Raw genomic sequence first — 19,985 nt, 5'->3', positions numbered from 1 at the left:
GCCATGGGATTTTTACCTGGGATACTCTAAGTATCTTTTGAAACCACCGAAACCAACATGTAATGGAATTCTCTCTTACTCTGTCCAGTGATATTATGGTTAGCAACAAGCTGTCAGATTTTTCCACAGGTAATATGCTATTTAAAATCCCAGCCATTTTGCTTTGTTATAAAACAAGGGGGGAAGAAACATTGTCTTTAAAAGAAGTTGAGAATGAATCCAGAGAGGGGGCGAGCTCTCCAGTGTCCCGTAGATTTAGTGTTCTCTCCCTCTCCAAGGAGTGCCGATGGCGGGAGATGGAGGAGCACCGGCAGGCAGAGAGGCTCCAGAGGCAGTTGCAACAAGAACAAGCATATCTCCTGTCTCTACAGCATGACCACAGGAGGCCGCACCCGCAGCAGCCGCCACCACCGCAGCAGGAAAGGAGCAAGCCCAGCTATCACGCTCCAGAGCCCAAGCCCCACTACGAACCCGCTGACAGAGCTCGAGAGGTATCTCCTTCCCTGTGTTGCCTAGACATCCATCCTGTGGACTGTTCCCTGGAAAGTGGTTTCAGGACTCTTAAGAACTGTATGATGTTAATGCTAGAGGGGGGCCTGGAGGTCACCTGATGAGCCGCCCTCTCGGTTTCCTAGCTGAGAAATGGAGCTTGAGAGACGTTAAGGGGCTGGCCCATGGTCTCTTATCTACTTAGTGTCTTTTCTATAAAGGACCAGTGTGCCTGTGTTAACAAATCTCAGATCGGTTGAACACTAAGATAAATAGAAAGGGAGATGGTGGAATCGTTGTTTAAAATGTAAATGAGGGGGATGGCGGCCTGGGTAACTAATTTTCCAAAACTGCCATGAGGATGAAGTGTGCCTATGGCCCGATTTACTGGCTTTTCACTGATCATGATTTGTTACTGAATTAGTGCATTTGGGCTACCCAGAGGCTTAGTAAGGATGTGGCGAAGCAGTAACGTTCGGGAATACCAGGAAGATAGCGAGCGAGCTGGTTGGCCTCCAGAGGATGTTGAATCCTGGCCTCTAGGTGGCACCCTTCCACTGTGTTCAGCCCTCACACTGAGCAGATTCTCAGAACAAGTGTTCTACTTGTTCTGGAATGTCTTTATTTTTGGTGGAATAAAATGTGTTTTGGATTTCCGATGATCTTTTAATCTGTTGGTGTAGTTGGTTGTGACAGGTTAATTTTTTTTTCCTTGTTTATCTTCATGTACAATCCTAGAATTCTTGCCAGGAGGAGATTTTAAAGGCTGACTCTTAATTTTTGTCTCCATAAGTGTTTCTTTATCCTGAATCGAATCCTAGTCCTGCTTTATTTGCCTCCTCCCTTTTTAATCTACTCCTCTCTTTTCTTGTAGTTGAAGAAAGCAGAGAATTCTCTTTGGAGTCCTTCCACTTTCAGGCTTTCTTCAGTATCTCCGCTTTTCCCCTACTAACACTGAGTTGTATCTTCAATTCTCTGATGCAGGTGGAAGATAGATTTAGGAAAACTAATCACAGCTCCCCTGAAGCCCAGTCTAAGCAGACAGGCAGAGTATTGGAGCCACCAGTGCCTTCCAGATCAGAGTCCTTTTCCAATGGCAACTCCGAGTCTGTGCATCCTGCCCTGCAGAGACCAGCCGAGCCACAGGTAGCAACAGCCAGCTGGCCGCGGGTTGAGGAGACTCACGCGAGAGCTCGCTGAGCCATGGGCCTGCTTGTGATACTCAGTTTGGTTGGTTACCGCATTTAGGAAGAGAAGAGACTAGCAGGAGTGATTTTAGACAAACTTAAAGAGAACGTACGCTGAGTTGATAGGGAAGAATAGGATTTTTTTGGTTAAGATTTTTGTTATACTTAGTAAGAATGTCTAGATGCAGTGATTTCTCCTTTTAGTCTAACTTTTTGCCCTCCCTAACTCAGATGTTCCAAACAAGTGCCTGCTTACTCTCGTACAAAGATTTTTCAGTTTAGTTTTCAGGAAGTTAGTATCACAAGTGTATAGAGGGAGAACCAGAACCTTTTCTTAGCCTGTGGTCCTCGGCTCCTGGCCAGTTCCATGTGTGGGCCTTAGAGAGCCAGGGAATGCCCTGAAATTCCATGTGGAAGTTTTTAGTTTGTCAAAATGTACATATTTTTCTGGGAAAAGGGCCTTTTACCAGATTCTCAACAAGTTCAAGATCCAAAAAAGGTTGTGATTCAATGGGTTAGGTGTGGATTTCCCTGAAGTAGGTCAGGGTAAAGATCATGGCCTCTTATTGGGTTGGCCACAGCATTCTGCCCTGTCTAGGTGAGGGAGCACCTCTGGGCTGAGTGCTGTGTGGTTAAGAGAGAACCGTCTGCTCTCTGGAGAAGAAACTAGATAGCAGAGATTACCCATATCAAAGATCTTACAGGTCCTTAAGACACTAATTCCCACTCTCTCACTGAAAGTAATTGACTTTTAGATGTTTTGCTCCTTGCAGTTGTTAATCAAGAATATTGGGAGCAAGTTATTAAGCCGGAGGTTACTTGTCACTGATGTTTGCTTGTGTTGGGGGACAAAAGTTCATATTCTTGTGATAGAAGTAGCTGTGGTGTTCTAAAAAACAAATTCAAATGAGGATTTGAATGTACTTTACAATAAATAATCCCAGTATGGAGGAATTAAAAAAAAAAACCAGGACCTAAACAAAGGGTGTGGGAGGAGAGAGTATTTACCTGGCATCGGCAGTTGCTTGATTCACAGAAGAGCTGGCCCACAAGCAAACCGGCAATTCTAGAGAGTGGGGAATGGAAAGACAAGTAAGCAGAGGAGAGCAGCGTACAGGGGAGGGGCGGGAAGAGGGCCCAGGAATAGGTTCGATGACACTTGTACGAAGAGTCCAGGGTTGAAGTTTTTATTCTGAAAGTTAAACAACCATAAATAGAAAATCTTTATCTATTTGGCCACAGCAGTTTAGAAAATAGGAATTCCTGAATTAGGTAGCCTACTTTTTATATTAGTTAATTAATGTAGTGCCTGGAAATAGTCTCCCTCCTCCTCTTTCTATCTAAACTGAGTTTTGGCTGAAAAATAGAGGTATGACAACATTCTTTTTTTCATGTAGGAATCTATTTTAAAGCCCACTTTTCGTTGCAGTTACAGATCATACTTTCAGTTATTACATGCTTTTCCCTCTGAAAATTTTAAACATTTTAGAGGTCCGGGCATATACCAATAACTGGAATAATAACCCTGACCTAGAAATCATAGACCTGGCACTAATTCTGAATCTTGCATTTGGAAAGGTTGAACCCATTATGATTTGGTACTTCCATTTTTCATTCAATACGTTGATGTAATAAGTATATAGCTAGAATTATGGAAATTGCAGTATTGGACAGTTATTTTTGAAAGATAAAATTAATTTAAAGAAAATCCAGATTATTTCAGAGATTGTTTTCCCAGTTTTAGAGCAACCAGATAAACTCAGTTGACAAGTAATTGTCGTATTTCTATAATTGTCAGTAGAAGGAATACCCCAGCAGCAGTCAATTTAGGGAATCGTAGTACTGAATATTTCTAAGAAATTCAAAGTGCTTTTTTTCATATCTAGTATGAAGACTTCTGGAGACATGTAGGGTTTGAGTGTTTTAAGACTTGGGAGAAGAAAGAAGGAAAATTGTTGGTGTGTTTGAAAAGTTGATTGCTTTTAAGTTATACTGTTGCAGTCTGTCAAAACATGAGGGGTTTGTCTTTGCTCATTAAATGTGTTGTTTTGTTGTTACTTGGTCTGAAATCTTACACTGCCAGGTAACGTGAGGATGGAGACAGAGGTTTGCATGTATGGCTATGTCTGCCTTGTGGTTTTTCTCCCTCTCTGCCTGTCCAGTCTCTGCTTTGACATGGATGTGCATGTGGCACGTTGTCCCCCCTTTCAGGACAGGAAGGCTATAAGGCTTCTTCTGTTGTTTTTAATCTTCATGTTTACTGCTATCTGTAATGTTTGTCTGGATATTAAAAGAGTTTTCCTTGTAAATGTACATTTGTTCTTTTCTACATATTGTTTTCCCCAGGCCATTTCTTCACTTAAAAGTATAACTGTTTTACTGCTTGGCTTACCTAATACTGTACCTCCCCAGTTTGCATTCCCCCAGTTCCTGCTTTGGATTTGGTATTGACCAGAAAAGCATTTTATGCAGAACGCATTGAATGTTTTGTGTTTTGTTTTCTTGTAAGGTACAGTGGTCCCACCTGGCATCTCTCAAGAACAATGTTTCCCCTGTCTCGCGATCCCATTCCTTCAGTGACCCTTCTCCTCCCAAATTTGCACACCACCATCTTCGCTCTCAGGACCCATGTCCACCTTCCCGCAGTGAGGTGCTAAGTCAGAGTTCTGACTCTAAGTCGGAGGTACCTGACCCCACCCAAAAGGCTTGGTCTAGATCAGACAGTGACGAGGTGCCTCCAAGGGTAAGAAGCAGAAAGACAGACGTGTGCTTCTTTTTCCTTTTTGTTATTTTTTAAAAAATTATTTATCTTAATTAAGGGTATGGTGACTTCACCAGAATTAAGGGGCAATGAATTTCTAAGGAACTTTTTACAGCGGGGAGAGAGTTCCGTAGTAAGGCAGTTACCGTCAGCCATTGGCCAGTTAGCTTGTCATTGTTGGTGTTAACTCTGTACTTAAACACGAGGTAACAAAACGATGTGAGAGTAAGTCTGTAAAGAATGTGCTTTTAGGACAAATAGAATTAAAATGTATTTTAGCTGTTGTCTTGTAAGTTTATACAGAAGCTACAAATTATTTTTATAAGGAAAAAAATTAGCATAAAAATGTCAAACGAAATTACTTTTTCTTTTTAAATTGAGGGATTTTTGTTTTTATTTGGGTTTTTAAAAATTTGGGGTTTTTTTTGTTTGCTTTTGGTAATTACTTAATGATGAAATTAAACAAAAAGGTGCATTTTAGTTTTTTTTTCCTCCACTTGGAATTTACTTCCTCTAAATATTTTCTTGCTTCTTATCAGTCTTTGTTTCCTGCTGATTCATTTGTAGACCATTGTTTGGTTTCTCTGAGCTTATTTTCCTGATTCTCACATTATCTCAGCACAATGCTTTGTATGTCCCCTGCCACCAGGCTTCAGTGCAAACATCGTTTAAATGTTACAGAAGCGTAGGAGGGCTGTCCATCCTGGCCTTTGATGCCTTAGACTGAATTTTCTCTTTCTGTTGTATTGGTGGAAGGGCGGAGGAGGATCAGGGACGGGGGTAGGTCGGTAATAGTAAGGCCAGTGACGTGATTAGGACTGCTTTGAAAATATATTTTGGTAGGGAAATCTTTTTTCTCCTTCTCATATGTTCAGTAGTTTAATTGCTATGTTTTCTACCCCAAGGTCCCTGTGAGAACAACGTCTCGATCCCCTGTTCTGTCCCGTCGGGATTCCCCACTGCAGGGCAGTGGGCAGCAAAACAGCCAGGCGGGTCAGAGAAACTCCACCAGGTAAAAGAAGAGCGCAGCTAAAGAGCAGGCTTCCTGCATGGTCTCCTGCAGCCCTTTGTCGTCTGTTTTCGTAAACGTGGGAGTTCTGGGGCAAAGAGATTATCAGTTTATAAAAGAAAAACTGCCATAAATTCCGTTAACATGAATAACACGAAATTGATGTGTAGTGAAAGGAGAGTGTAAATCTGATTGTGTATTGTGGCAGTTTTAAAGTGAAAACTCCCTGTCTGTAAGAGTAAGTGGAAGGAGCAGCAGGGAGCGGGAGAGAGGTCCTCAGAGAGTTGTAACCTAAGGGAGCTTACTATCTGCAGGAGGTGCCGGGGCCTTGGGAGTGGTGTGGAAATCACCACCAGGCTACTAAGGAGAGAGTCAGTGGTTGACTTAGAGTCTGCAGTAAACAGTGAATTAACCAAAGAAAATTTTAGGGTCTAGAGCGATTCTGTCCTATACAGTAGCTGTTAGCCACATGATGCTACTCAAACTTGAATTTAATGGAATTGAAATTAAACGAAATGAAAAATGTCCTTAACTGTCGTAGCCACATTTCAGGTGCTCAGTAGCCACATGTAGCTGGTGGCTACCATATTACACAGCTCAGCTCTAGGACATTTCCATCATCTCACTAAGTTCCGTTGACTAGCACCATTCTAGAGGACACAGAGATCATTATGTTGAGTGTTTTGTGTCTTGATCGTCACTAAACGTCTGAAGTTAGCCTTTTGCACATGGAACCTTGGTGTAACTTGAAGCAGTGAGGTAGATGAGAGCTCGGGAGCGGCAGGGCGCCTTCTCAGTCCTCAGGTGATCAGGGCGGACTGTGGATGTTCTGTAACTGAGTCTGCGCATTAATTCTCACCTGGGTGTGTCCATGTGGGGATGCATTGAGCCCATGTTCCCTGTCGTATTTCTAACAGCTCATGCAAAGGAGTATATGCATAAGTGTCAGTTCTTGAGAGCAGTGACGGATGGGTGAGAGCAGCAGCCTGGAAACAGTATAATTTTGTGTGTAATTATATAAGGGGAATTTTTGATAGAAAGAAACTGATTTTGTAGCTGTGACAGAAATAACGACACTTCTAGACCAAACAGTAGCATTTCCTCTCACACCTCATAAAGATTTTGGGTCTACTAATGGTAGAACATCATTTAGCATTTTTGGTTTGTTAAGGTATCTTAGATAAAATTCATGAATAATGTCATTATAACTTTTGGAGAATTTTATGTTAAATGCTGTTTGTGGGTTGTTTTTCTCATCATACCTACGTTTCAGAGACATTGATGCACACACCATGCGTGTGTTTATTATTTGATACTACACCTTGGAATAATGCATTAGCTGTTCTCTCCTCTTCTTTCCTAACAGCAGTATTGAGCCCAGGCTGCTGTGGGAGAGAGTGGAGAAGCTGGTGCCCAGGCCTGGCAGTGGCAGCTCCTCGGGGTCCAGCAACTCAGGATCCCAGCCTGGGTCCCACCCTGGGTCTCAGAGTGGTTCCGGGGAGCGCTTCAGAGTGAGATGTAGGATGCCTTTCTTTTTTTCTCTTTCCCTGTAAACGATATTAGGCTATGATTAGGATATTGGAAATCCTTTTCAGTCCTGTAAAAAGACCTGTGGTTTTTACACAGCTGCATAATCACAAAACAATGTTTGAGTATAGGTTGCTCATGACACTAATCATCCTCATAATTTTAATAATAAAGAGCTAACTTTTGAGAGCTTGCACATGCCTAGCATTGTGAGCACTTTACATACATTGTCTCATTTAATCCTTATAATAACCCCATGAAATAGATAGATACATTGTGTCTCCATTTTCAGATTAAAGTAAGTGCAATTTAGTGAGATTAAGTAACTCATCCAAGATCGTTAGCTAAATGTCTGAGCTGAGATTTGAACCCACTTCTTTCAGTATAGACTCCATCAATATTGTCATCAATGTTGGTTATTTTATCCTACTTATAAAAACAGATTAGTGAAAATTCCCTCTACTGTCTTACTGACATACCATAACAAGGTATTGTGAACACATGTTAAATAGAGTGTGTGATGAGGGAGCATTCTAAAAGAGAGGAGTCAGAAATGCTGCTGGAGATTCCAAGTAAGGAGTCAGAAACCCTGGAGTTCAGACCTGCGTATGGAGACCTGGCCATGAGTGAGGCTAACACAACTGGGCAAGGGTGAGGGGGAACAGAAGGCCAGATGGGCTCGACCAGCTTTATCTATCTCTGTCTCTCACACATCTTTATGTTTATATGTGTCTGCCTTTCTGTCTCTTTTGAACAGCATCGTCCAAATCTGAAGGCTCTCCATCTCAGCGCCTTGAAAATGCAGCAAAAAAACCTGAAGATAAAAAAGAAGTTTTTAGACCTCTTAAGCCTGCTGTAAGAATTGCACAAAATCAGTTTTACCTATTTCAAGCTCGAGTCAGATCTTTCTATAAAAACGTGTGGTTGAGAGCCTGCAGTCCTTTCTGTGGGGCCCCTCACAGTTGTGAGGAATTAGAAGGAGTGCTATAAACATCAGACACATTTGTGCCCCCACCTTGTCATTTAAAAAAAATACAAGCGAAAGAAAAGCCTTTTTATCTCTTTGCTTAACAGTAACCTTTATGTATTCTTGATGAGTTGGGCATGCGCAATACTGGCTTTTAGAATAAGTTTTTTACATCACTTTCCTAAACTCACCTGTTACTTAAATTCTGCTTTTTGATACCTGGGGTAGCAGTTGTGACTGTTTCTCCTTCTTCTTTAATCCTTATTGCCTTAACTGACCATGGAACTGTATACATTGTTGGGTTTCAAGCCTGTTGGAATTTTGATTTCCTGCTTGGATTGATTTCTGTACTCCCCTGTCTCCCCTTCTTTCTCCCTTGTGCTGTGCGCTCTTCATCATCGATGACCTCTCTGACTCGATCAAACTGCTGCTGGACTGAAGGGTGAAGTGGTAAGCCCCATCTCTTGAAAATTCTGTGTCAGAGCAGCATTCTAACTGCCTTTGAAACGTAGCTCGTGTTCCATCTACATTCCTTTTCCTTCCTCAGCTTGCCTTTTGCTTCTTTTCTAGAATTAAAAAACCCTAAACTTTAGCTTCATCTTTGTTAAAACACAAAATTTGCTGCATGTGTTTCTTAATCATTATTAAATACAACTTTTTAAAATAACTTCTTTAAAAAACCACCACTGTAATCGTGATATTGTTAGCAAGGCTCAAGGTCTAGCACTTGGTATTTCAGAGATTGAAGCTCAAAGAAAACAGCTTTCTTAACTGTGGAGAGGAAAGCTCTATTGGAACTAGTACAAAGGAAAAGGAAAAATGGCTACATAGCCTGCTTTTTAAAGAGTCCTTACTTCTAAATACAATTGCCAAGTAGAGAAAGATATACTTTGGACTTCTATATGAAAATGTAGAATGTAAATAATAATCACGCTTGCAATTACATTTGGATAATTGATTGAGTTTTAAAATATCTCAGTGTAGAAGAGTGAAAGGAAATGAAGCCCTTTTTGAATAATCGCTTTGTGGATTTCTTTTCTCTCTGTTCACATTCGTTGGCAGTGTGACGAGGCAGCGATGGAGGGCTGCCTGGCCGCCTGCCCACAACAGCACGCGCTGTTACCCCTTTCTTCAGATGTCATGAACTTTTTAAAATGAATCTGGCAAGTTGTTAGCAAGCAGTGAAGCAAGATATGAATGGTGTACTGGTGCTCACTTCACTCTTTCACTTTTCTGTAGATTTGAAATTTTTAAAAATAAAAGTTGGAGTTAAAAATAAAAACTTCACCAAATAAGTACTTTAATCAGCCCTATTTAACTAGAATCTTGCTTTCCGGATAATCTCCTTAAAAGAAGACTTTGTCATACAGGCCTTTATCTCTGTGATAAACTCCAAGGATCTATCTGCACACATGTCGATCGGGACTTTTATCTTTTAGTTGGAAAAAACCCACTATCAGCCTATCATAAGCAGATTATTATGTTTTTTATTGTGAGATTTGAACTGTATACAATATCTTTGATGGGTTTTTTTGGTGTTTTCCATTTTTTGTCTATATTTTTACTTTTCTTTGAGTCTTTTCTGTCAAGAGCTTTAAGAGCTCACCTTCATAGGATGCTGGCAAATACTCTACAAAACAGTTGACAGAGCTGCCATCGTGGCTGTCTGTCAGGAGTTAGACGAAGAACTTGTTGTTGTCTGCTGTTTCTGCCCTCTTTCCCCTGTGCCTGACTCTCTTTTCTGTCCCGTGGATTAGGATTTGACCGCACTGGCCAAAGAGCTCCGAGCAGTGGAAGATGTGCGCCCGCCGCACAAAGTGACCGACTACTCCTCCTCCAGTGAGGAGTCGGGGACGACAGACGAGGAGGACGATGACGTGGAGCAGGAGGGCGCCGAGGAGCCCAGCTCCGGACCAGAGGACACCAGAGCCGCGTCAGTCCCGGGTGTATTTTAGAGGATGAGAGTGTCCCCACTGGGCCTTCTTTCCACTTGGAACCAGACAGTTTTTTCTCAACCGGTCATGATTCTGTGAACAGATTTACCGTTGAGTTCATCCAGTCTACCAGTTTACTTGGTTGTCTTGAACGTTTGGTTACCGTGGACTCGGCAGCAGGCAGCCTTTATGTTTCTCCTCCTCCTCTTCGTTTGTGTGCATGCGTGTCAGTGCTCCTCCCCAGTACCCTGATGTGTATTTTATTATTTTTTTAAATTTGGTAACATGATAGAAGGGAAAGTTCAGTTCAGTTTTACTACTTTAATTAAGCATAAGCGTCCATCCTCATATTTTTGCTCAGAAAAGAACCGCACTGGCAGAGAATTCTTTGTTGAAGGGTAAAAGCTAAGCATTTGCTTTCCTTGAGGAAACTTTATGCCTGTAGCCTAATCTCGTTTTAGGACTGTGAGAAGGTGAGAAATCTAAGCAGGATGTCCTTGACACCTGGGATTATGACGCTTGACTTTGGCATTTTGTCTGAATAGGTCATCTCTGAATTTGAGCAATGGTGAAACGGAATCTGTGAAAACCATGATTGTCCATGAGGATGTAGAGAGTGAACCAGCCATGACCCCATCCAAGGAGGGCACTCTAATCGTCCGCCAGGTACCTGTGTCTTCTCTCTGTTAGAGGCTGAGCTTCTCCTGTAGTCATTAACCCACTTGCTCATTCACTCACTCATGCTGTTTCTACATCATCATCTGTTTTCATGTTAACAAGACCCCGAGGGTAGAGTGGGGCTAGGGAGGCAGGTCTGCGCTGCATGCCAAGAAGATAGCCAGCAGTCTCCACCCCACATTGCTGCTCCTCTGCATGTTTTGCGGCAGCCCTCATTCAAGCACCACGCTGAGTCTCACAGTCTGTCTGAGCAGTAGAAGAGTCACAGGGAGTCCTTCAGCAGGCTCACAGAGCAGGGAGGCCGGTCCCAGGCCGTAGCAGAGCAGCTCTCCACTCTGAGAGTCCGCAGTGCTGCAGGGGGAGTGACGAGTCAGGCAGGACTGCCGAAGAGCGGGCGAGCCTCGCTGCAGTGGCAGGGAGGGCCTCGTGGAGCAGAGGGTTGGGAGCGCCCGTGTGTGTTCCAACATGTTAGTTTCTCACATGTTGAAGATTAAATGTGTACCACCTGGATGTGCTCAGTTTGGATTACTAAGTTTTACAACTCTGTTCATTTCTTAGCTTAGATATAAGAAAAGTTATGTTTTCATTTAAATAGAACAGGGCATCTATCTAGTATTTTGGACTTCTTCATGAGTGTGTTTCATGCTCTGGCAATGCATTCAGATGGAATGTGGGAAGAACATGGAAAAGACCACGATTCAAAGAAGCGACAGGGTACTTTCTAAAGCTTTAGACAGAAAAATTTAAAAAGGAAAACACGAATGGTGGTTTTGACAACAGCGGCTAGTGTAGCAGGTGAAACACTGCTTGAGTCCTGCAGCCACCAGATGAGGTACTTTGAAACCTGTTGGCTCAACTTAAGCATTTGGCAAGGAAGTGTGAGCAATTCAGGCTAATTTCCTCCGGTCTTTCCTGGATAATTAACAGTTTGAAAAGTCAACACAGCACCTTGAACAAAGTCAGTTGTCAGTAGGGTCATAGGCAATTTCAGCAGCGCTTGAGCAAGACCAGTGTGCCTGTTTTTTCTGCAGAGTGCAGTTGACCAAAAGCGTGCCAGCCATCATGAGAGCAATGGCTTTGCCGGTCGCATTCACCTCTTGCCAGATCTCTTACAGCAAAGCCATTCCTCCTCCACTTCCTCCACCTCTTCCTCCCCATCCTCCAGCCAGCCGACACCCACCATGTCCCCACAGACACCCCAGGACAAGCTCACTACTAATGAGGTATGTCTCGCACCACAGCTGGCTGCTTTCCTAGGGTTAGACCAGCACTGCCTAGTAGCTAGTTTGCAGAGGAGACCTTTTCACCACCCGTCACCCCTTCCCTGCCCACCCGCTTTCTTCTGTCACCTACCTTTCTCCCCAACCCCCAAGTAACATGTTCCAGATCTGCATACAAATCCCTTAACCCTAGGTCAATTTCCCTTCAAACTTGCCAGTTCACTATTTACTTTTCTCTAGATAAGTGTAGTTGCATGGCTTTCTTTATTCAGTTTATTTTTTGAAAGTCTAAATAAAATGATTGCTGTGTTCTCAGATCCATTATGTATCTGGCATGAAATTTTTGTAGTCATTTGTGGAATCTACCTTTTTCGTTCTTTTCATCCAATAAATAAAATAGAGAAAAATTTGGTTAAGCAGACATTGCCTTGTCTGGACAAATCTGTTACCCTGTACAGGAATCCCCTGGATCGTTTATTGCATTGGTTTTTGTTTTTTGGGGTGTGGGAGTAGTGTTGGTTGGTTACTCTTACTTGTTTTTGCCAACCCTGTTAAAAGGGTTTCTTTCCTTGAGATTCACAGTCAGTCAATTTAAGAAGAAGCCAAATGCTTTTCGGGGAAACCTAGAAAATTAGGATGTTAAGCAGGAAAGGCAAATGTCTGAACATGCTTGTAATTTAAAATTTGGAATGGGAAATCGTGTGCTGGTCCGAAGGCGTGGTGCAGTGCTCAGTCTGGGTGCAGTTGGGTGATTCTTTGCTCTTTGGAACAGGGTTATGCCCCCAGTGCAGTGACAGAGGCCCCCGTGAGCACCCTATACTTAATTAAACAAGTGGTTTGATTTCATGGGAGGTTTAGTCTAAATGCATTTGTCTGACAGTTGAAGGAGGTGGAAAATGGCACCTTCTCAGTGTAAACATTTAACTGCTCGCCCGCCCCCTGCTCTTGTTTTGGTTCCCTCGCTGGAACGAATCAGGATAATCCTCTCCCCATGAGGAGCAGGGGCAAGGCGACTGCTTCCAAGGCAGGCTTCTGCTTCCAAGGCAGGCTTCGCATCAGATTGGCCATCGGCTGGATCGAGGCAGGGCAGGAAGCCTGCCATCAGGCAGCCGAGTCGGGTGGGAGGAGAGAGCCTTTGCTTCAGAGGGCACGGGCCCCAGGATGTGGTGACTCTCACCTGCCCCAGGTGAAATGGGGCAGGACGAAAGCGCTTGATCAGACGTGTTCTTTTTCCTCCAGTGATATAGCCCACCTCCACTCACATTCCTCCTTATATTTATATTTAAACCTTGCTCCATTTTGCTCTGATGTACAGTATTTACTATAACCCTTAACTCACTAAACTGGCAAGTTTATTTTTCTGTTTGTTTTGTTTTTAATTGTCATTACATTTCCACTTAACAATTTGTTTCACTTTCTTTGTGTTTTTTTAATCTTAAATTACATTATTAACCAAAACACTAGTGCTCCTAAAAGAGCAAAAGGATGTGCCTTATTTTGTCGTTTGCACCTTTCACTAATGAGCCCCTGTTTGATATGGTTTTAATGATGATGCACCTGAAACGATGTAGCCAAAGCTTCTGTAGCTTTCTGGCAAGAGGCTCACTTTGAAATAAATAATATAAAATTAAGATTTGCCAATATTCTAACATAGATTAATTGGACTTTTTTGTGCGGGAGAGTAAATTCAGCAATTAATGAATTGAGATCAAGAAATGTCAAACCTCTTTTAGGAGTCTTCATTATAATTAATAAAAATAAAAAGCTAAGAGCGTGAAGTGTAGACTTGATTGGTAGTTTGCAGCATTCCTGTCTTAGATGAGCAATATTTCCGAAAAGAGATGTAGCTCTTTCATTGGTTCCAGGTGAAACAGCTCGTTGTTGGGGTGTGTTGTGCACACGCAGAGGCACCCTCGAGAGCATTTTGGGGAATAATGCAGGAGATGCAGGGCTTTGTCTTGGGAAACAGTGCAGTATAGCAGTGGATTGAAATGTTTGATGTTCATCTTTTTAATGTCGTTTGTATTAATGAAATTGAAATTTACATTGCAGACTCAGTCCGCTAGTAGCACACTCCAGAAACACAAATCTTCCTCCTCCTTTACACCTTTTATAGACCCCAGATTACTACAGATTTCTCCATCTAGTGGGACAACAGTGACTTCTGTGGGTAAGTAAAGCAGCAGCAAGAAAGCAGCTGACAGACAGGACTGGGTCACTTTGCGCTGCTCTTTCTGGTGGCTTAGGCATGGCATGGCGGTTGTTGCAGGCACAGACTTGATACAGGAACGCCCATCCTGCTTGCATCGCCTTATTTGCAATGAGCTGCACAGTTGATTTCCTTTTCCATATACATTTCTTACAAATTTCTATTCCTTGACAAAGAGGTGGTTATGACATGTGAATATTTACTTGAGGTGTAGTGGGGGAGGGAGAGAGGCGCAGTGTTTGTGTATACAGAAAATAATTTCAAGTGTACTGTGTTTTAGTGGGATTCTCCTGTGATGGAATGAGACCGGAGGCCATAAGGCAAGATCCTACCCGGAAGGGCTCAGTGGTCAATGTGAATCCCACCAACACTAGGCCACAGAGTGACACCCCAGAGATTCGTAAATATAAGAAGAGATTTAACTCTGAGATTCTGTGTGCTGCCTTATGGGGTAGGTATCTTAATGGCTACTCTGACCCTTTTATTTTTATTCTGAAGAGTGTACTGGTCTCTTAGAGAACTACTATTTTGGATAGTGTGGGGATTTTTTGAAAAGTTGTTGACAGATAAGATGGAAGGCGTCTATGATGCCCATCCTTGTACCTTGTCCTATAGAATCATGTAGGTACACATGCATGCCTGCCCTTGTTTCAGCCATCAGGTATTGGAAACAATGACTAATCTCCATTTCTTCATGTAAAGGAGAAAAATAAAAAGATGAGAAAGACATTTGATTTGATCCATTTTTATAGGGAGAAAGAAGAAATGTGTTGAATTGCTTTTCTTTAAATGTTTCAGTTTAACATTTTTTTCTTTGATCTTTGTCACTTGGGTCTAACATCTAAATGAAGCTTTTAAAAGCAGTCTCCCACTGGCCAAGAGTCTGCACAAGGTGCCTGTTGAGGTGACTTTACCTATTGAATACCTGCAGTGTTGGTGTAGCATCTTCGGAACTTAATTCACCATGTGAGGATATTCATGGAGAGTGTGTCATACACAGAGCCTTGCCATCTTACCTTCTGAGACTTGCCTTTCTATCAACCCTGGTCCATCACTTTCCTCACTCCCGTAGGTAGATGCTGCTTCATCCCTGGTCCATCACCTTCCTCATTCCCACAGGTAGATGCTCTCTTGGCCTTACCTTGTCTTCCAGTCCCACACTTTGTTTTTGTTCTCCTCCTCCCTGAACCCTGAAATTGGCTATTTTTAACAGGGATCCTGTTTCTGCTCAGAAAAGTTTCTTTATCCCTTGGCATTGCAAGTATAAATGGAGACATGGAGTCCACTCATTGGTTTGAGTCCATGGCACATCCTCCTCAACATGATTATTCCGTGAATGTCAACGACAGCCTCTGTATTCCCCACAGGGACTGCATTAGCTCTCCTCTCCTCACCCACTTCAGCCCCCTCCTTCTCAGCCACTGACATTGCCCAAAGCAGCTGAGGCTGGCGGGAGGGCTTTGGCATTCGTCTTCCGAACCTCCAAATATTCCTTGTCATTGAAGGAGGAGCCTGTTACATGATAGAATTTCCTCCTCGTCCACCCTTTGGACGTGCGTCTGTCCATTGACTTCTCTCTTGCCCCTCTCGTAAGCTCCTGCTCAGCCTCTCTCCCAGGGTTTTGGAGGAGTTCTGTCTACCATGGCACACACACCTGCTTTCTCTTTTATTTCCTAAGATTGGGATTTCTGTCCTCCTCACTACTGAGGAGTTTAAACCGCGTCATGAGTCGAGGCCGTTGCTTTTTTAACCTCCAAGGTGGAGGCAGCCAGAGTCGTTTGGGGGATTGCTGGGGTCACAATGTGGTCATGACATGCTCCCGTGCTCAGTGCATGTCAGTTGTGCTCATTTCAGGGAGCTGAGTTCCATCATTTTCATTCATATTAAAGGCCTTTCTTGGAGGTGTTTACGTCATCAAAAATGGTGGTATTCAGTGTCGAAATGTGTTAAATATGTGACTTCTTTGGAATCTGGTCGAGTAATTTTTATCCAGAATGTTTGCACTTGGTAGCAGTCTTACACTTATTTTGTATCCTCTAATGTCCTGCAAAGTTCTGGTCCCATTCTAGGTGACATTAACTGATTTTTTGAAAATTAAAAGCCTTATTTTTCCTAGTTAACCTCTCCAATACCTCTGAGAAAAACAGCATATCTTGAGCCTATGTTTTTGAAAGTGCAGTGCAGCTTCCATTTTATCATTATGTTACAGAAGAGATAAGAAGATGACTTAAAGTTGAAATACATCTCTATAAATCCATGTATTTGAGTCGCTCCTCGGCTAGGGGCACATCGGTGGTGGATTTCCTTACATTGCTTGTGATAGCTATCATGAGTTATCTTTTAAGTTAAGTTTAAAAATAAGCCTCTTAAAGACTTAGACCCAGAAAAGTTAAAACATGTACTTTTAGATCGATAACTCAACAAGAGGAGAAAATTCAGAGGACACTATAGTGTTGTGAGATGACAAAAATTGGCGCATTTATGTTCTGCTGACCAACGTTAGGTAGGTTAGTTTTTTGTGTGCCTTCCTAGAAAATGCTTGCAGCAAGCATTTTTTTAAATCACCTTATATATCTGATTTTTGTTCTGTAAATTGCTACGTAATTATTAAATTTTTTTAATAAGGCAGTTCCCCCTGTTTGCAGCCAGGATTATTTTAACACATCCTTTGAACATGGTTGTTTCCATTCTTGTGTTCATAATGAATTGTCTGCACTTAGCGCAGAGCTTTTCCTGTAGTATCAGAATTGATCATAGGATTTAAAGGAAATCTTACATCACGTGTTAGAGAGGGCTTAGCCATTTTCCCACCAGCCTACACCGGATTCCTGTGAGTACAATTCCAATTCCTAGGACAGCTTACGTTTGAACAATTAGCGTTATAAATGTTAATTATGTCTAACAATTGGAAAGGTTTAAAAGTATATTTATAAAAATTATTGCAACGTGCAACTTAATTTTGTTCATGGGCCTGTAATTTCCAAGGTGGTTATTTTCCAGTGACTGTCTACATTCCTTCGACTGCTAGTTCTCAGTACTTTACAAAATTACACAGTGCTTGAAAACATATGATGGAGAATTAGAAGGCAGGGTGTAAGTGCCAAAATATCTGCAGTTTTTATGTATATGAAGAGATTTTTTTAAGCTTTATCTTTTATTCTTTCATTCTTTCTTACTGTTAGATCTTGATTGATGTTTGAATGCTATTTATTTTTGGAAACCACATAATAGAAAGATTTCACAAGGCTCATATTTTGCATAGTTCTTACCAGCTTCTTGACTTAGATTTTTTAGTTACTTGATCTTGAAGATTGACCAGGAAAATATTGAAATATTTTTATGAAATGAAACCTTTGGAACGGACTCTTTGTCTGGCAGCAGCTGGATCAGTTAATGTTTTGTTTTTTTCTGCTGCAAGCAACTTTAAAGCTATTTAGAATTCTCACCTAAGTATGTGGAGAGAAAACACTAAGAATAATGTCCAAATAAATTCTACCTTGATAGGGAGGTAGTCATGGCAAAATGGCCAACTCAGAAGTAAAATTATATGAAAATGAGTGGAGCATTGCATAACCATTGATTTCTTTTACACTGATCATCTGTTTTTAAACTGGACAGTGATTTTTTTCCCTTAGCATTGTCATTATTTGATGGGTGTGATATTTTTATTAAAGAAGAACTTCTTTTTTGTAAGAGCATAATGGCTTGTTGAAACCTTACAAAGTGTAAGGCCATGAGTGCTAATTCAAAGCAGTGATGTTGCCTGATTAATAAAATACCAGGATCATCCATGGCTGCACTGGCTGTTATGGTAGCCATTGGCTTCATGTGACTATTTAAATTTAAATGAATTATAATAGAAAATTCAGTTCCTCCGTTGCACTAGCTACATTTCAAGTGCTCCGTCGCCATATGTAGTCCATTGGCTATTGAACATCACAGTAGAAAGTTCTATTGGATAAGGCTGGTCTAGATCTTAATTACAGATGATAGAGGAAGCCATATGCATTTATAAGTCTTTTTCCTTATATTGTACAAATGATCATATTTTGCGGGTTTTGTTTAAGTATCACTCTAGATGAGTAGGGAATGTTCAGGTTTTCTCCTTTTCCCCAAAATTCCAGAGGTTTCCCTCACATTTTCTTAAGTTATTTTGTGGCATATCAGGCTCTAAGAGAATGTCTCCAGAATGCACCTGTGATTTGGTGGTGGCATCTGTGGGGCAGCATGCCCTGGGCTGCTCCTGTAGCACGTATGCTGTTTCTATAAGGGCCAGACACAAACTTGCATTGTATGCCTAATGGATGTTCAATGGGGGACTTTTGTCAGGTCACACTATTAGGAACTGTAGTTGTGTATCCGTAGAATTCATGAGGATTTCCTTACACGTTTTACATTTTTCAAGGAATTATGCATTTGGGTCAGTAAGTGAATGATAGGGAGGGAGAAGTAAGTTGGCTCAAGGGGCAGAGAGTTTTGAATGTTAACGAGGCATTTTTATGCTCCTCTATATAGAGTGTGTAGCTTTTGAAGATACAGTATGACTCAGTATATATTGTAGGAAGATGAGGCTTGTTTTGGTGTGCAGTCATGAGAAAGTAGAAGGAGACTGTTGGAACAACCTCAGTTAAGGTCTCTATCCATCAATTACAAGGTGGCCAGGGCCTGAAGGAGGGTGAGAGCAGAGTAAAGGGAAAGGACGGAGGTCTCCTCAGGGTTTGCTGGTTAGTGTAGCTAGTCTTACAGAGCAGTTGTGGGAGAGGGGATGCTGTTGATAGAAATGACAGAGGTGAAGTAGAAATTTATAGCGGGTAGAAAAGCAGGGAGGATGGGGTATGGAATTAGGAGTGATGGTTCTGAGGTAGTCCCCCAGCAGACAGACAGCAAGGGAGAGGTCTGTAGTTAAGAAGCAGAGAGGGTGCGTGGGGACAAGGAAGGAGACTAAGCGCAGCTGGAGAGAGTGGGAAGACCGTGGCGGCGCATAGTCAGCCAGGATGCGTCCCGGGGGGTCACAATATTTTAATATTCCTGAAAAACTGAGGGACAGAGGACAGAGTGCAGTTGTTTCTTTCTTGATGATGGAGAATGGTCTTTAAGAAAACTTTAAACTGAGTGATAAAGCCAGATCAGTCATAAACTGTTAAGGATTTAAGTGGGCTATATATAGCTCATTCCGGAAGTTTGCTGGTGAAGATAAAGACAGAGATGATAAGGGATAAGATAAAGAGATCATGGTGTCAGGTGAAGGTTTGTGCTGGTGTCTCATGTGGCTAATGAGATGTAGAATCTGTAATACCAAGGAGATGGCGAGCTCAACACGTTGTGGGGGAAACTGAGGAAGAACTGGAAACTGGGGGATCAGGGAGGACATGGAGGGGATGAAACTTGCTCGTTTTCCCCCTTACATCCTTTTTTATATCTAAGTAACTAGTTCACCGTTACTCCTCTGTGGTGATTGCTGCAGTTCGGTTACTTCAACCTCTGACGGTACTAAGGATTTCTTTTTGTGGGTGAGTTAAGGAAACCACTCTTGTCCAGAAAGGTGTTGTCCTTTCCATATAGTGAGGCTGTTTTCCAAGCACAGAGTAAAATTTAGGCTTGTCTGTGTTCTTGAAACAGGAGTGAATTTGTTGGTGGGGACAGAGAGTGGCCTGATGCTGCTGGACAGAAGTGGCCAAGGGAAGGTATATCCTCTGATCAACCGAAGACGATTTCAACAAATGGATGTCCTTGAAGGCTTGAATGTCTTGGTGACAATATCTGGTAAGTATTTGTTTAGTAAAGCAGGATTATAGCACTGTTTAAAAACATCGTACTTCCCAGCACTAAACTTCAGTTAGCTCATTTTCTAACGTAATGGCTGAATGAGATACAGCCGTAGCGTGATTTTAAAATAATGCAATAGATGGGGCCAGCCCGGTGGCACAGCGGTTAAGTGCGCATGTTCCGCTTCTCAGCGGCCCAGTGTTCGCCGGTTCGGATCCCGGGTGCGGACATGACACCA

The 19,985-nt window shown here is 42.2% G+C and overlaps 1 protein-coding gene across 50 annotated transcripts in view; it reads left to right on the top strand.

The window, feature by feature from the left end:
• MAP4K4 (mitogen-activated protein kinase kinase kinase kinase 4) overlaps positions 1 to 19,985 on the top strand; it is a 187,486-nt gene that overhangs the window by 149,997 nt on the left and 17,504 nt on the right. For 2 of the 50 annotated variants that reach the window (XM_023618512.2, XM_070236023.1), the window contains exons 15-26: positions 279 to 491; positions 1,474 to 1,635; positions 4,186 to 4,419; positions 5,343 to 5,449; positions 6,813 to 6,964; positions 7,731 to 7,828; positions 9,698 to 9,873; positions 10,420 to 10,540; positions 11,584 to 11,775; positions 13,825 to 13,942; positions 14,262 to 14,432; positions 19,601 to 19,744. In XM_023618512.2, coding sequence (XP_023474280.1) covers positions 279 to 491; positions 1,474 to 1,635; positions 4,186 to 4,419; positions 5,343 to 5,449; positions 6,813 to 6,964; positions 7,731 to 7,828; positions 9,698 to 9,873; positions 10,420 to 10,540; positions 11,584 to 11,775; positions 13,825 to 13,942; positions 14,262 to 14,432; positions 19,601 to 19,744 — 1,888 coding nt within the window. The remainder of the gene's footprint in view (positions 1 to 278; positions 492 to 1,473; positions 1,636 to 4,185; positions 4,420 to 5,342; positions 5,450 to 6,812; positions 6,965 to 7,730; positions 7,829 to 9,697; positions 9,874 to 10,419; positions 10,541 to 11,583; positions 11,776 to 13,824; positions 13,943 to 14,261; positions 14,433 to 19,600; positions 19,745 to 19,985) is intronic. The other 48 variants (XM_070236027.1, XM_070236029.1, XM_070236030.1 and 45 more) reach the window with 27 other exon arrangements.

Source organism: Equus caballus, chromosome 15, assembly GCF_041296265.1.
Source record: "Equus caballus isolate H_3958 breed thoroughbred chromosome 15, TB-T2T, whole genome shotgun sequence".
Taxonomy (NCBI): domain Eukaryota; kingdom Metazoa; phylum Chordata; class Mammalia; order Perissodactyla; family Equidae; genus Equus; species Equus caballus.
This window is presented reverse-complemented; position numbering and strand designations above follow the sequence as displayed.